This window comes from Phyllobates terribilis, unplaced genomic scaffold (genome assembly GCF_046119375.1).
Source record: "Phyllobates terribilis strain yellow unplaced genomic scaffold, ASM4611937v1 Scaffold_1659__1_contigs__length_235482, whole genome shotgun sequence".
Taxonomy (NCBI): Eukaryota; Metazoa; Chordata; class Amphibia; order Anura; family Dendrobatidae; genus Phyllobates; species Phyllobates terribilis.
The window spans coordinates 13,089-30,971 of record NW_027364419.1 but is presented as its reverse complement, the minus strand read 5'-3'; the positions used below and the strand labels follow the sequence as shown (position 1 = coordinate 30,971).

At 44.5% G+C, this 17,883-nt stretch overlaps 1 protein-coding gene and 1 pseudogene across 1 annotated transcript; both read right to left on the bottom strand.

Moving 5' to 3' along the window:
* Positions 1–722: 722 nt before the first annotated feature.
* On the bottom strand, positions 723–16,878 carry LOC141245020 (cytochrome c oxidase subunit 5B, mitochondrial-like; annotated as a pseudogene).
* On the bottom strand, positions 14,879–15,993 carry LOC141245019 (uncharacterized). The gene is made up of 2 exons (XM_073669032.1): positions 15,588–15,993; positions 14,879–15,418 (listed from the first exon to the last, which is right to left on the bottom strand). The coding sequence occupies exons 1-2, from the start codon at positions 15,963–15,965 to the stop codon at positions 14,909–14,911; spliced, it is 888 nt and encodes a 295-aa protein (XP_073525133.1). The 5' UTR covers positions 15,966–15,993; the 3' UTR covers positions 14,879–14,908.
* Positions 16,879–17,883: the final 1,005 nt, after the last annotated feature.

The following is a 17,883-nucleotide window of genomic DNA, read 5'->3' as shown; positions in this document are numbered from 1 at the left end:
GGGAGTTTTTATTTAAAATTTAACAGTTTATCTCCACCCTGAAATGAAGAGTCAGTGACATCCGCTTCAGGGGGTGGGCAGTCCCTGCTGTACTCTGCATGTCCCCTCACCTTACAATGCACACCAAGTGCACTCTTGTCGGCTAGTCTCTTCCCATTAGGGCTAGCGAGGGAGCACACTGTGTGCATTGAAAGTACTACACAGTGACAAGGAAGCTCATACAGAGTCAGAATGGACAACCGTCACATGCTCTGTACAGCAGGGAATAACCCTACCCCTGAAACTGATGTCAATGATGACTCCGTGTTTCAGGGTGGAGACAGGGGCTGCGGCAGTGACCAAGCCAAGGCTCCCAGATAACCAGGAGATTCTGGGGATTCTCAAAAAATGTCATCAAAACAAAGTAGGTAAAAAAAAAAGTTAAACTAAAGAGGGAACAGCAGTGACTTCTTAAAGTCAATTAGAAGAGCGATTAGATTAGTACAATAGAAAGACATTTAGGATTAAAATCCTTATTAGTTTCGAACCACTCCTATAATTTATCCTGCAGAAGCCACTAGTGGAAGCCAGAGTGGAGATCCAGACCACAGAACGCATCTTGCCCATCCAAACTGCCAAATTCTTACAGACCTTTGTCAACTCCAATTCAAAGGATGGGAGAACGTTAGCTTTTTTAAGTATTGTTCTGTATGCACGACCAATGCTAATGAAAATAAAACACATTACAATATATCAAGTATTTAATAAAAGATTTTTTAACTTTTTAACATATGGCTGTCAATAGTAATACAAGTCCTCTTCAGTGTGGAAGCTCATAAAGGACAACCTTGTAGTGAGAGCCACACTGTGGGCAGCGATTTACCTGCCCATCATGGGCCCAGAACCAGATAACTTGAGAATTATCTTCTTCACCTGGAAGAAAGAAAATGATAAAAGGTTATGTTTCAGTGCTTGAATTTATTGTACAACTACAAACTGAGTCCTTTAAAATTCACATTGGTGCCAGACTTCATCATGCTGCTGCAATATCCACCATTTTAAAAAATAATGGCATTTTCTCTTAGAACTTTCAACAACAATATACACAACTATCTGAACCTGAACAGGCATTGCTTAGGCGGCTGGAATATATGGACTTCTATAAATAGGTAAAGAGTGATTGCAGGGCCATTGGAATTATACAGTATATTTTTTTGTATTTTATACCAGTTTTCTAGATTCAATCCCTTTGAGCGGATTTCTGTGAGTTTATGGTCTTGTACATTATTCTAGATGTGTGTATGACCAGTATATCTAAACGTGGTAGTACCCCATATGGGGGTGTAAACTGCTATTTGAGCACACGGAGGGATCGGATGGGAAGGAGCGCTACTTGGCTTTTAAAACGCAGACTTTGTTTTAATAGATTGTGGACTCCATTAGCCAAGCCCCTGAAATGCCAGAACACCCCCCCGGTGACCCCATATTGGAAACTCCACTGCCTAAGGAATTCATCTAGGGGTGTAGTGAGTATTTTGAACCCACAGGTGCCTCACAGAATTTTGCGATATGGGGACATGGAACTAACATTTTAGTGGTAGAACTGTACATTTTTTATTAGCTGAAAGTTTGTCATTTACACAAGGGTTATTAGGTGAAACTGGACCCCATAATTTATTGAGCAATTTCTCCCAAATGCAGCAATGCCCCATATGTCATCAGAAGTTACTGTTAGGCCACACGTCAGGGCTGAGAAGGAAGGAGCGCTATTTGGTGCACAAGTTTTGCAGGTGACATTTGCGGAACCCCGAAGGTGTCAATAGAAAAACGCACAAAATGACCCCATTTTAGAAATTGCACCTTTCAATGAATTCATCTACAGCTGCAGTAACTATTTTGGCCCACAGGAGTTTGCTTTGCAACATACACGCCAGGCTTTTTTCCCCTTGAGAATTGCAAATCTGCCACTTAAATGCCCATACATTGTGCCCCCATACAGTGTAGTAGCCCCATATATTGTGCCCAGCTTGAGCTTATGGAGACATACACCCCGTAAATTGTTAAGTGCACTCTCCCAGCTACAATAATGCCAAACATGTGGCCGCTTACTGTGGTTTAGGCATAGGGGGGCTCAGAAGGAGGGGAATTTGGAAGCACAGATTTCACTGGATTTTATTTGATGGGTTGGGATCCGTCGCTTTTCAAGAGTCTTTGTTCTACCAGTAATGTGGGACCCCCTATGTTTCCAGTGACAGATATCCTGCACAAAACTCCACTCAGGTCTAAGTTAGTGTTTTATTGGTAATATTTTGGGGGACATCCCTTGTTTTCAATAGAAGGCTGGGATCATATTATTGTGTTCTACACTAAGCACTTACGCTGGAGTTTCCGTGTAAATCCTACAAAAATGTGATTTAGATGAAACCCCCCAATGCAACCGCTCTCCATAATGAGGCAGGTGGAGACACTTTGGACTCAGTTTGGCATCTGTTCCGGTGGTATCCATCTTGAGACATGCACAGAACAGTGGTCACCCACACTTGTGCGCTAAAAAGACACCTAAACTGATGGGACTTTGGTGGAACACAGTCCAGATGGAGTCCAAAGTGACCACCTGCCTCATTATAGCGAGTGGTTCAGTTGGGGGTTCTATCTGAATCACATTTTTTGGGGAATTTACACTGAAACCCAGACGCAAGTGCTCAGTGGAGAGCGCAGGATAAATGTGAACCGAGCCTTATTCAGATTATTGGGAATCAGAATGAACAAAAACAGCAGTAAAATAGTTTTTAAATTTTACGCAATTTTCGTGTGGTATAAGTGATAAGACTGCTTTATTATTCTGTTCAATACATTTACAGCGATGTCAGATTTATAAAAAAAAAAATTTTGGTCTACATTCTGAGAGCAACAACTTATCTGGCCAAGAGCTGTACGAGAGCTTATTTTTGCAGGAGGAGTTTGATCCTTTTTTAAGTACCATTTTGGGATACAGAACATTCTTTTGATCATTTTTTACACAGATGCAGGATGAACAAAAAAACAAAGAACAGCAATTCAGTTATTGGTTTTATATATTTTTATGTGGTTCACTGTGTGGTAAAAGCTATTAGTAGTAAGAATGATTTATTGTTTGGTTCAGTATGATTATAAGGATACCAGTTTTAGCTCTTTATGCTTTGCTACTTCTGCACACTAAAAACAATATTTTACAAACATTAATTTGTTTTTGCATCGCCATATTCTAGAAGCTGAAACTTATTTACCACAAGAGCTAGGTGGGGGATTTTTCATTGTGGGAAAGTTAAGAGTAATTATACTTTATTTAATCCTTTTACTTTAACCTAGTACCACTGTGGAACATGAACATTTCTCACCAATTCCTGGTCCCATACACTGCAGTACTCACGTAGTACTCACAATACAGTGCATGAGACCTGTTAGATTTTCACTGACTCAGTCTGTTAGACACTGCCATAAAGAGGGTCCAACAGGCCACTGTACCCCGAGGTCATCTGATGACCTCAGGGTGCAATGCAAACTATTGGCACCCACGATTACAATCGCGATGAGCAGATAGTGTTAAAGAGTGAGTATTCTCCCTTTTAACCACTTAGATGCTGCTGTTGTGATTGACTGTGGTATCTGATGGGTTAATTGGCATGGTGTACATATCTGGCACACAGCCCAAAGTGACATGTGCTCATGACAAATCTGTACAGCTTTCAGGGGTTAATCACCCTTTCTATAAGTTTTACACTGAAATGAAACGTGTAGCAAAGAAACTTACATATGCAGCCCACAAGTCTCTGCTTATTGACTGGTGGCACAATGTGTGGATTCTCTTTGGTTCCTGCATAGGATTTTGGCTTGAGGACATTAAAAGGATCCTTAAAAAGACAAAATGAGTTGTAAGTGTTATACCACTTACAGGTGCATCTCACTGAATTAGAATATCAAAAAATGTATTTATTTCAGTTCTTCAATACAAAAAGTGAAACTCATTATATAGAGTCATTACAAACAGTGATCTATTTCAAGTGTTGATTTCTGTTAATGTTGATGATTATGGCTTACAGCCAAAGAAATCACAAAAGTCATTATCTCAGTAAATTAGAATACTTTATAACAGCTTGAAAAATGTTTCCTCTTGACAATACCCCATAGAGAATCTATGGGGTTAAGGTCAGGCGAGTTTGCGGGCCAATCAAGCATAGTGATACTGTTTGTAAACCAGGTATTGGCACCTGTCCACACTGCCAGAAGTACCAAGTCCTGCAGGAGAATGAAATTTCCATCTCCAAAAATCTTATTAGCAGAGGGAAGCATGAAGTGCAATAAAGTTTCCTGGTAGACGGCTGCGCTGACCTTGGTCTTGATAAAAGACAGTGGCCCTACACGAACAGATGACATGGCTCCCCAAACCATCACTGATTGTGGAAACTTCACACTAGACCTCAAGCAGCTTGGATTGTGGCCTCTCCACTCTTCCTTCAGACTCTGGGACCTTGATTTCCAAATGAAATGCAAAATTTACTTTCATCTGAAAACACCACCTTGGACCACTGAGCTACAATCCAGGTCTTTTTCTCCTTGGCCCAGGTAAGACGCTTCTGGCGTTGTCTATTGGTCATGAGTGGCTTGACACAAGGAATGCGACACTTGTAGCCCATGTCCTGGATACGTCTGTGTGTGGTGGCTCTTGAACCAATGACTCCAGCAGCCGTCCACTCCTTGTGAGTCTCCCCAAAATTTTTGAACGGCCTTTTGTTAATAAGCCTTTCAAGGCTGCGGTTATCCAGATTGCTTGTGCACCTTTTTCTACCACACTTTCGTTCCACTCAACTTTCCATTAATATGCTTGGATTCAGCACTCTGAACAGCCAGATTCTTTAGCAATGACCTTTCGTGGCTTATCCTCCTTGTGGATTGTGTCAGTGACTGCCTTCTGGACATCTGTCAAGTAAGCTGTCTTCCCTATGATTGTGGAGCCTACTGAAACAGACTAAGGGACCCTTTTAAACGCTTAGGAAGCTTTTGCAGGTGTTTTTTGTTAATTATTCTACTTTACTGAGATAATGAGTTTTGTGTTTTCATTGGCTGTAAGCCATAATCATCAACATTAAAAGAAATAAACACTTGAAATAGATCACTATGTTTGTAATGACTATAATATCAGTTTCAGCTTTTGTATTGAAGAACTGAAATAAATTAAATTTTTGATGATATTCTAATTTTGTGAGATGCACCTGTATATGTAAAGAACACAAACGTTTATTTAAAGACACTGAACAAAATAATTTAGCAATGTCTTGTCATGAATCCAGATACACTGAGAGATTCCTGCAAAGGACTCATTATGGACTTTGACCTTAATCCACATTTGTATAAGAGGTCGGTCATTTGCTTTACTTCTCCTGGAAACAAAGGAATAACTGGAACAAGGCCTGAAACTCATGATAGGCACTGCTGTACTTACATGGTTGATCCACTGAAATCAGCACAATATATCCCATGCACAGCTATACAGTACATTGCCTAATCTCAGACCTGCACTATTTACCGTGTGTTGAAGCAAGACCACCATCTTATAATAAGGTCTGGAAAGAAGCTGTCGTAGGACAAACTTATTATAATACTCCTGCCAGCAGTGATCAATGTAATGGAGGCCAAGTATGTCAACAGCAGGAGAAACCCTTCCTCCCCACTATGATGTCTAAAGTGATGGGTACATGGTTAGCACCCCATTCTGCTTTATGACATCCATATGCACTGAGGACCTGTGGAGAGGGTGCATGAGAAAGAACGTAAAAAAAGTAATCTGGTGGCATTACCCCTTGAGTTGTTGCCACATGACAGATGTTTGGAGTCCTTCACAGTGAGAAGCAAGGTAGAACAACGTTATTAAACGATGCTGCCAAAGTATCATTAAATGGGTTGTCCAGGGCCATTTTATTTTTACTTTGGGAAAAGGAAGCTGGCTGTCAACAGAGCAGAAGAGAAGAAGCTGCTCTGTTGACAAGACGTCCGTGGAAGCCGCTGAATCGCCAGCAGGAGCAGTCTGACCGCTCTGTGCTGGCAGAGACAGACACCAGGCACAGACAGACAGTTAGCAACTACCTGCCTGTTAGTTTTTAGGTCATAGTAAAATAAATAAATAATAATAATAAAAAAATTCTTCTCATGCCTATTTGTGGATACGGCCATCATTCCTAGACTACATATCCCATCCTGTTTTATACGCTGGAAAAAGTATCCAGTTTCTCCTAGTTCCCCACTCTGTAATAGGGTCCTGGCTTCAAATCCCACCAAGGACAACATCTGCAAGGAGTTTGTATGTTCTCCCTGTGTTTGCGTGGGTTTCATCTAATTTACTCCCAAACTTCAAAGACATACTGATAGAGAATTTAGATTATGAGCCCCAATGGGGTCAGTGATAATGTCGGTAAAGTGCTTCGGAATTAAAGGCGCTATATAAGGGATTAAATAAAAAAGCGCGAAGAAATAGGACCTGGGAAGCATGACTACAGAACACAGAAGTGACCAGATGTGTGTTCCCTGTGGCTAGACTGTCTAGCAGGTCACTAATAATGCCCCATATACACCGGGGTGTGACTAGCAGCTACACCAATAAAGTATAGGGGATGTCACCAGGACCCAAACTTTACATCACAAGCACAAGACCTACAGATGCATCTGAAGACGGGGACCCCTCTTCAGCCAGTTTCACTTTGTCCCAGACTCATCAAGTGTCACCAGGTTTCTACTGTAAAACCTGGAATCTCGCTACATTTTTGCACAACTTTTTGTTGCTGAAAGCAAATAGTTTCTTGACACATGTGTGTCCCAGCCAGCTTAGACAACTTTGAGAAGTGGGCAAAGCCAATGTTTGTTCCTCTAAACACACAAGGATATTAAAAGGTTTGTCAAAGACTTGACAACCCCTTTCTTAAAGGCTGTATTACCCGGTATAAAACAAACTCCAGTTTCACACCAGCGTCGTTCCAACAGTGTCAGCAATAGGTCTCCCGGTCCCATATGGAATAATCAGCAGCCGCTAACAGGCTGCTTCGCTCACACTTCCTGGAGATGAACTTTGGACATCAGAGGAAAGTGTGAGAACAGTGGCCCATTAGCAGCAGACTGGCTGCAGCACTCACACGGTATACAAATATCATGGGAGACCAGGGAGACCCAGCACTCACATTGCTAGAATGGCACCCGCACAGGAGGGGAGTTTGTTTCCATTTTACACTGAGGGATATAGTAAGGAGGGTTTGTCCACTACTTGGCACAATACAAGAAAATTGTAAAAAAAACAAAAACAAACAGTAAACACAAGGAGTAAGATATAAGTGTGTGAACATGGCTCAGCCTGGTCCTAGACGCACTCTAATGGAGGGGAGTAGCACTCTAATGGAGGGGAGTAGCACTCTAATGGAGGGGAGTAGCACTCTAATGGAGGGGAGTAGCACTCTAGCATCCCCAGTTGTACATTTCAGTCTTAATTATCTTCATTAGGTCATATACCTCTCCCTTCTTCAAAGCGTTCAGGACCTTCCTCTCCAGGCCCGTCGCCTACTCCTCATCAGTGGGGATACCTAAACAGAAAAGACACAAAAAGGACAGATCATAGCAAGAATACTACAAAGAAAAAACAAAGTGACCTGAAAGTGGCTGATAACAGAGGACAATAGCCAGCAGAGCTGTGTGACAATTCAGTCTGTACAGAGGGTACAGTAGTGGAAGTGTAACCTGTGCAGGGGCTTGGCAGACCCCGTGCACAAGGTCACAGTCCTGGGTGTCACCTGCTGTCACTGGAGCAGTGAGTACGTGCTGATGGGCGGCGCACATTACTACACTGCTGCAAAGTCACATACACTGTCCCGTCCTATGCCCTTCACAGGGGACACCGCACACTCCAGCCTCACACCTAGTAAAGGCCCTGTCACACATAACGAGATCGCTAGCGAGATCGTTGATACGTCACGGGTTTTGTGACGCAACAGCGACATCGCTAGCGATCTCGCTACGTTTGACAGGTAGCAACGATCAGGCCCCTGCTGCGAGATCGTTGATCGTTACAAAGCTCCCTGGACCATTCCTGGGTCGTTGCACTCCCGCTGGGCAGTGTGCATCGCTGTATTTGACACCTAGCCAACGACCTCGTCCAGCGATTCAGAACTGAGACACGTAGGCGTGTATAAATTGGACTATTCCGCGCCCCTCGTCCCCGATTGGTGGTCGCTACGGCGTTCTCATTTCCGGACGCGCATAAAGAAGGCAACAGAATAGCGATTCCGTCCTTTGTTTCTGACCTCGTGCTTATTGCAGATCCTACCAGAGTTCTCCGGGCTGCTAATATCCGTTCATTGGACTAGTGCTGATTTTTGCGGATCATTGCAGCGTTCTCCAGCTGTGACTCCGCTTTGAACATATCAGACATCTTTAGTAAGGTAGGTATTGTTTGAGGTCTCAGATGCGTTTCCATTTTTTAATCTTTTATCACACATTTACTAATTATCTGTTATCTTTGCTTTTCAGGGAGGGAGGGCTTGGCTTCTATTTGTATATATATATATGTATGCTTTTGCATGGGCAGATATTTTAGGGGTCTCATGCACATGCACCCACACAGCGCATTTTCTGTCATGCTCACTAACAGAATGGAATATGGTTTTCCATGATATTTTTTATATACAGTTTCAATACTTCTGTTAATTGTTTTGTTGAAAGTGTTCTCATCTTTTCATGTTATGTTTGCAGTTTGCACATCATGGACGACGGGCAGTGTGCTATTGTGGTTGCTGCATTGCTGGTTGAGGAAGCTCGGCGTCAAGATGAGGCACGAGAGCTACAGAGGCGTTCCAAACGAAAGCGTCGCATGTGGACCAGAGAGTGGCTGCAGAAGAGGTCTGAATTGTCCCACATGCAACTTGTAAGAGAGCTTCAGGAGAAGAATCCTCATGATTTCCGCAACTATCTGAGGATGTCAGAGGAATCTTTTAAAGAGTTATTGGAACGAGTTACGCCACGTATTCAACGGAAGGATACAGCGATGCGTGCTGCCATTCCGGCAGATGAAAGATTGGCAGTCACACTGAGATTCCTGGCCACCGGACGCTCACTCCAAGACTTGCATTTTTCTGCAGCCATTTCAAGGCCCATGCTCAGTGTTCTAATCCCGGAGACATGTAATGCAATTTACCACAGTCTACGTAGTTACATACAGTTTCCCAACACGGAGGAGGAATGGAAAAAGATTGCCTCTGATTTTGAGCAGCTGTGGCAGTTCCCTAACTGTGGTGGGGCTTTGGACGGGAAACATGTCCGAATCACTCAGCCACCAAATAGCGGATCCTATTTTTATAATTATAAGGGCTATTTCAGCATCATCATGATGGCCCTTGTTAATGCCAATTACGAATTTATAAATGTAGATGTTGGCATGAACGGCAGGGTTTCTGATGGTGGTGTTTTAGAGCACACACTTTTTGGAGAGCGATTGGACAAGTGTGACCTACACTTGCCTCCCAACTCAAAGACTACAGGTAACCTTAATTTTGTTTTTGTCGGCGATGAAGCCTTCCCACTTCATCCCAATCTTATTAAACCGTTCCCCCAAAAAAGTCTTACCCAGGAAAGAAGAATTTTCAATTATCGTTTGTCAAGGGCACGTCGTGTTGTCGAAAATGCCTTCGGTATCATGGCCAACCGCTTCAGAGTTTTTCACACGCCAATTAACATGAAGCTTACATCAATAGACTCTGTTGTTTTGGCCTGTTGCACACTTCACAACTTTCTTCGTCGACGTGATGCAATTACGTACTGTCCGCCTGGCTTCGTGGACTCTGTGGACCTAGCCAATGGGGAAGTGGAGCTCGGTGAATGGCGTTCAAACGATCCTGCAATTGCAGGCCTTCAACCAGTGGGATATGGCAGAAACACCCAGGATGCGAAGACCAGCCGCGACAACTACTGCCAGTATTTTAACGGTCCTGGTGCTGTTACTTGGCAACATCAGAACTTATAGTGGGCAACTACTGACAATTATACACTACTTTCAGTTTTGTATTGATTTGTGTAATAAACTGTGTTTAACTTTGCAAAAGATTTGTTTATCATTGTTTCAATAGTAAGGGCCCGTATACACATACGTGTACTCCAGGGGCGGACATAGGAATCATGGGAGCTCATAGCAGAAGTTATAATTGGGACCCCCCCACAAAAAAAAAAAAAAAAAAAAAAAAGGAAATAATTGTTGGGGACACAGAAGAGCAGATCCCACAACCTTCCAGCCTTTCTTCCTTTCTGAACTCCTAAATTACTCTTTCATAGCCCCATAAAAATGTGATGCCAACAAAAGTGTCCCCCTTAACACAGTATGATACCCCGATGGTGACTTCCTCCTTTTTAGCCTCCACATGCACAGTGTAATGACCCTAATGTATCACATGAGCCATGTATGAGGGAGGTGGAGTCGGAGTAATGGAAATTGAGGAGTCGGTTTGGCTTATCGACTCCGCAGCCCTGTATACCAGGATGGGAGAGCACACAGTATAATGCAGCCCCCCATAGGGTAAAAGGCAGCCCCAGTCCTCCAGTATTATCAGTACTGACTGATTTACAAAAATATATAAATACATACTTACCACTCCGTATTCCCCGCTGCTTCAGTCTCTGCAGCGCGTCTCTCTCATCACGACAGCAGCTGGCAGCTCCACTGTCTGACACAGCGTGGTGCATCGTAGCAGCGTTGCCGCGCCGCTGTTTGATTAACCGCCACCCACCGGCACTGTACTCAGTAATGGCTGCGTGTAGTGTGTTGTGCGGCTGTGCCTTGTAGTAATGCCGCAGCAGGGCCCACTCAAGCACAATTAAAGGTGTTGGCCATGTCTGAACACAGTGGCAGTGGGCGGTGGCGGCAATCAAACAGAGGAGCGTGGGGTACAGAATGGGGGAGACTGCTATGGGGTCCGCTGGCTCACGGGCCCCCTACGGCCACGGGCCCCATAGCAGTTATGTGGCCTGCCACCAATGGCGGTACGCCACTGTTGTACTCGTATGTATACATCCATATACACATCCATATACACATACATATTCAGATACATAAAAATCTACACCCATATCCACACTTATATACAGATAACCAGCTATACACACACATACTCACAGACACAGAAGTATGCATACCGACATAAAAATATAGATACATATTTCTACATAAAACCACCTAAACACCAGTGTTCCTGTGTGACCGTCACAATAGAGACACTGCTGCGTTCTACAGATGTCGCATTATCAATACAGCGTCTCTAGTCCGACACGCTAATAATTCAAGTCACAATAGGGTTCTCTAATAAACCGCGGGTTTATTGGCGACGTTCATGCGTCGTGGGCGTGGTTACCGACGTTCATGCGTCGTGGGCGAGTCTAACGACGTAGTTGCGGCCTAGCTTATTAAGAGCATTATGGCATCCAGGGTCAGGGCATCTCCTTGGGGTGATGCTGAGGTGTGCTACCTTGTGGAGCACCTGGATGCACTTGATTATGAGTGCCATGTGCACTCTGAGCATCCAGTGCTCCATAAGCAGGCGGTGCTGCAGAGGATCGGTCGGGGCCTGGTCCGGAGATTTGGGGTGCAGCGCTCTGCTACCCAAATCCGTAAAAAGCTGGCGGACCTGAAATATAGGTCTGCCGACCGAATCGTCAGCATCCGGTCACGGTCCCTGCCCCGCAGTGGTGAGTGGTTTTAAAATATGTTAACACAATACATGGCAGCACATTAGTTACAACTGCAATCACCTTAGGTATCTAATGTTATTTGTTTTCCAGCACCTGCAGCCCCAGAGCCCCCAAGGGAGTCACCTCCAGCCCTGGAGCCCCAGCAGCATTCCTCTGCCAGCTCGCCAGCATCACTCCGTGATATAGGTGCAGCTTCATCTTTCGGTAATGCTTTGACATAAAATACGGTCCATACAACTTGGAAAGTTTAGGGCTGTCATGTACTATTAAGTGTTGTGTCTTTCTCTAGCCGGTGGTGCCAGGGGATCGGGGTGGTCCTTAAGCTCGTCATCATCCGAGCAACCTGAAAACCGTAAGTGTTAAATACCAAACATGTACCTGATAGGCTGTGTGCCCACGATGCGTTTTTTAAGGTGTTTCTGCAGCGTTTTTGCTGCTGTGGAAACGCATTAAAAGCGCATGGTAGAAGGTCTGCCATGTTCCCCAATGATAATCCGCATGTGCTGTGCACATGCTGCGGAAATTTCCGCTGCACATTATCATTGCGGAAAAAAACGCAGCACTACCAATTATTTTGCATAAGGTGTTTTTTTTGCGCCGCCATTGACTTGCATTATAATGCGCCAATTCCGCAATACTGCATCTGTACTTGCGTAATTAGCGCGTTCTAATGTGTGGATGGTACCCGGGTGTGGTGCATCGTGGGCACATAGCCTTAATTTGATGAATGTACAGAATTATTGGACTTTTAAGTTTAACTATTACCTCCGTAGAAATCCCAACACTACAAGATCTCCTGGCGTCACAACGGAGACTGAGTGAAGAGATCCACCAGCACGGAGTGATGCTGGCAAGATTTGTGGCAGCCCATGACCGTCACGGCAGCCAATAAATTCTTTTTTGTTATGTAGTTGATATTATTTGGTTGGTTATATTTTTTATATTTTTATAAAAAAAAATTAGTTTATATCCACTATTGTCTACACTTTGTTACATCTAATCCTATCCTGTGTGATACTGCCTGACGGGTTGTGTATCTAATCCTATCCTGTGTGATACTGCCTGACGGGTTGTGTATCTAATCCTATCCTGTGTGATACTGCCTGACAGGTTGTGTATCTAATCCTATCCTGTGTGATACTGCCTAAAGAGTTGTGTATCTAATCCTATCCTGTGTGATACTGCCTGACGGGTTGTGTATCTAATCCTATCCTGTGTGATACTGCCTAAAGAGTTGTGTATCTAATCCTATCCTGTGTGATACTGCCTGACGGGTTGTGTATCTAATCCTATCCTGTGTGATACTGCCTAAAGGGTTGTGTATCTAATCCTATCCTGTGTGATACTGCCTGACGGGTTGTGTATCTAATCCTATCCTGTGTGATACTGCCTGACGGGTTGTGTATCTAATCCTATCCTGTGTGATACTGCCTGACAGGTTGTGTATCTAATCCTATCCTGTGTGATACTGCCTAAAGAGTTGTGTATCTAATCCTATCCTGTGTGATACTGCCTGACGGGTTGTGTATCTAATCCTATCCTGTGTGATACTGCCTAAAGAGTTGTGTATCTAATCCTATCCTGTGTGATACTGCCTGACGGGTTGTGTATCTAATCCTATCCTGTGTGATACTGCCTAAAGAGTTGTGTATCTAATCCTATCCTGTGTGATACTGCCTGACAGGTTGTGTATCTAATCCGATCCTGTGTGATACTGCCTAAAGAGTTGTGTATCTAATCCTATCCTGTGTGATACTGCCTGACGGGTTGTGTATCTAATCCTATCCTGTGTGATACTGCCTGACGGGTTGTGTATCTAATCCTATCCTGTGTGATACTGCCTAACAAGCAGTGCAGGGGCAGTAAAGCCCACTCCAAAGTCGGCTTTCACACCCTCCTGCTTATTGATGTTATCAGCTGAAGTTGTGTAGGGGCAGGAAAGCAGTCTGAAGTAGGCTTTCATTGCCGCCTACTTATTGATGTTATCAGCTGAAGTTGTGTGGGGGCAGGAAAGCCGTCTGAAGTCGGCTTTAATAGCCGCCTGCAAATTGATGTTATCAGCTAAAGTTGTGTGGGGGCATGAAAGCCGTCTGAAGTCGGCGTTAATAGCTGTCTACTAATTGATGTTATCAGCTGAAGTAGTGTAGGGGCAGGAAAGCCGTCTGAAGTCGGCTTTCATTGCCGCCTACTTATTGATATTATCAGCTGAAGTTGTGTGGGGGCAGGAAAGCCGTCTGAAGTCGGCTTTAATAGCTGTCTACTAATTGATGTTATCAGCTGAAGTAGTGTAGGGGCAGGAAAGCCGTCTGAAGTCGGCTTTCATTGCCGCCTACTTATTGATATTATTAGCTGAAGTTGTGTGGGGGCAGGAAAGCCGTCTGAAGTCGGCTTTCACAGATGCCAGCTAATTCAAGAAGAAGAGAGAAGAGGAAAGAATAGGAACATAGTATGAAAACTATAAGGAAGACCTAACATGTTGATCCAGAGGAAGGAAAAAAAAAACCATGCTCCGTTTTGGGAAAAAAAATTCCTTCCTGACTCCACATACGGCAATCAGACTAGTTCCCTGGATCAACGCCCTATCAAGAATCTAGTATATACAACCTATAATCTGAGTCAGACTCATGGTGCATGGTATGGCAGATCATTGCCATACCGTGCACCATGACTATGACCCCAAAGACTAAAAGAAGGGAAGTAGGAAGAGGAGGGGAAGAAAACCAGCTGTGAAGAAGACCAGAGGACACAGGGAGAAGACAGAAGACAGGTGATAAAGCCTGGAGCCGGAGGAGGAGAAGGGGAGGAGGTGATCACCAGCGGAGAGCAGGGATGGGAATAGACGGTAGAGAATGGAGGGGAGGGAACGGAGATTGGGAAGGGATCGGAGGGCAGGGGTGAGGGGTCCCACCCTCGGGAAGAGGTAAAGCAGAAAATAAGGCAACCAAAAAACATTTTTATTTCAATCAGGGTGAGATCAGAGGGCAGGGGTAAAGTTAAAAAAGAGGACAATAAAACTTTTTTTTATAAACAAACAAAAATATAAACAATTTTAACAATTTAAATAAGTATTAAATTAACAATATTTACAAAATGATAAAAAAAAATTGAAATGAAACATCACTACAGTTCTTCATATCGATTACCTGTATTTGTGTATCCGTGCCTGGGGGAAACAAAAGAATCAGAACACATGGGATACTGTGGGGGGGGGGGCAAGGCTTTGTGGACGCCGGATCCTCTGCACTGGTGTGCTGTGAAGTGGGTCCGGCCTATGGGTCCAAGAATGTTGTTGAAAATGGCCAGGGTCAATCAGAGTATGTACAGTAGACGTTTCATTAAGTTCACCGGCTGCCGCTTTATTTAAAGTCTCAAACATGACCCTTTCTGCATGCGCCCTCTGTCGGTCATCCAGCCTCTGTAGTCTCTCGCCAGCATATGTTGCAAAGCTGTCCCGCTTGGCCTGGGTCTGCAGAAGTAGAATCTTGTTCGCCAGAGATACTAGACCTGGCGATGGCGGCAAGCTGGCCTTTCTTTTCCTTGATTTTCTCTGTCGCCGAGGCACAAGGTCTTCACTTGTAGAGGCCATAGGGTCTTCATTCACCGATGCCATAGGTTCCTCATTCCTTGACATAACACTCGCCTCCTCCATACCACGTTCCGTAGCCGAGATGTCGTCATCTTGCCGATGGTGCTGTGGGAACACAAAATTAAAGTTAAGATTTGGTTACAACATCCAGCAGGTATGTTATGACCAGCATGGGTACACGTGCACTAAAAAACAAATATGAGGGGCGGCTAAACTATGGCATGTACATTGAAAGTATAAATGCTATTTACAGGGAAGCAAAGAAGGTACTTACATCTTCAACAGGGGAGTCAGTCCGTATGTCGGGGTCTTCTTCCGGGGTCGGCCGCATCGTACACGCCATTCGCCGAGGTAGCTCCTGGTCACGGGTGAAGGCAAGCAAATCATAATACCATAATGTCGGCACATAAACCTCATCTGTGCCGGTACCTGACTTCTTTGATTTCTCCACCCGGTTGAGTTCTTTCTTATATACGGTGCGTAGACCCTGGATCTTTCTCTTCACCAGCTCTTCATCCACCTTCTCGTTGGGGCCATGCCTTTTAAAGAGGGAAATCAATTGCTGGTAGGCCTCCCTCTTTTTCTCTCTATTGCAGTAGTCTGTTGATTTTATTTGCCAAAGGCACGGCAGGGAGCGGTACAGGTCAATCATTTCCCTCACAAACTCTTCACTTTTGAAAGCCATCTGAAAAGGATAGCAATACAGTGAGCATACATGAAACATTTTAAAACAAAGTAAAAAGTACTACACACCATTTGCTGACTAAAAATGGCCTCCAATGTATAAGCAAATGTATACTTATTGAGTGTGATAAAAATCCACTAAAATAACTTACCGTGGAAACAAAGCGATACAGTGCCTGAAGAACCCAAAAGTCAATGTTCAGTCACAGCTGAAGAAAATCCACAAATGAATGGAATCACAGCAGTAGAACGCAACTAGGATCCAAAAATCAGGACGCTGACAAGGCTTCAACAAATCCCAGATGGACGAAACTTGCCCGGAGAACACTGCTACGATCCGAAAGCAGAGCGCAGATAGGAACAAGGGAGCGGAATTGCCCCAACGTCGCCTTTTTTAAAAACCCGGCCGCCAATCAGAACGCAGTAGCGTCCACCAATCGGAGATGAGTGGGCGCGGAAAGGTAATTTTATGCACGCCTTTCTGTCACAGTACAGTCCCTCAAAGTGTGTATCGTTGAGTGTGGATCGTTGAAATAGCTGCTGTGTGACAGCGTCCCAGCGACCAACGAGATCGTTAGTTAGATCGCTGGGGCGGCCGAAATCGTTGGCAAGTTATACATGTTTGACGGCTCCCGAACGATCTCTCCAGCGATCTCAAAACTGTGACGTAGTAACGATCTCGCTAGCGATCTCGTTATGTGTGACAGGGCCTTAATACACAGCAGTCCTCACACCACACACAGGAGGCGGCCACAGTCCACCATGGCTGTCATACCCACCTCCAGCGCTCATTGCTCTGACGCATGGTCTGCTGAGGCACACGGTCCCTGCACTCCGGGGCACAGCGCGACGGACGAGCTGAGAAACCTCCAAGAAGCCATGACTGCTGCACCTCACAGCCGACAGCTGCCACTACAGCGTCCAGGGCGCGGGGCAGTGCGCATTTATACCCGGGACCATACCAAGCGCATAGCGGAGGGGTGCACCGTAACAAGGCAGCGAGCAGAGAGGCCGTGTCATCTCCGTATATGGCCGTAATGTGCTGTACCCGCGGGGTTATTGCTGGTGCTTAATTACCACATGTAAAGGGAGTCAATGACAGGTGGAAACGCCATTTGTTCTCTAGTAGTAGCCGCCCAATAAAAGTGACCTCATCAATGGGAAGAATTGTTTATAAAAAGCAGCAGCTTTGTGATTTACTTGTTTTTAAAAAATCCTTTTCATTCTCAAGGAGAGGAGGAATTTTAGTTTTGTTTACTGCTCGTTGCCTAGGTTACCGGCCACTGCTGTGCTAGGAGTGCAGCGCTTACAAGCTGTTTTCTATAGAGCTTGTACACACTGATTTGAGGCTGCCCGGATTTAGTACCCTGCACTCTCCGGGGCTGCAGCGGTAAAGATGCCTCATGTGTCAGCATCGGAGGGTGCACCATTTGGGTTCAGCAATGCTACATTGCCACATGTCTGACCTGTCAATCAAGCAGGACAGCATCGGCAACCGGGCAACCGGAAGTCGGGAGGATGGGGATCGGGGTGCTGAAGATCAACGTGGAGACAACCTCTTTATTATCTACCTTGAGCGAAGTTCACACACAGTTTTCTACATGGATATTGTGTCAGATCCACTCCAAAATCCACGTAAAAAACTGCTTCAGATACTCTGACTACTCCTCATATTCATTGCTGTGGAATATCCACACGGCTGTTCATATTGTGAATTATTTTGAGAGTTTTTCTGACTAAACATTAAAAACCTCACTGCACAAAATAAAAAATAATAATAATTAACGTCACTTCTGTGAGGCGGATTCTCATGGAAGCTTCTCCAAACTCGACACTGTCACAGGCTGCAAAAGACCATAAGGAGAAAATACTTCAATAACGCTTCA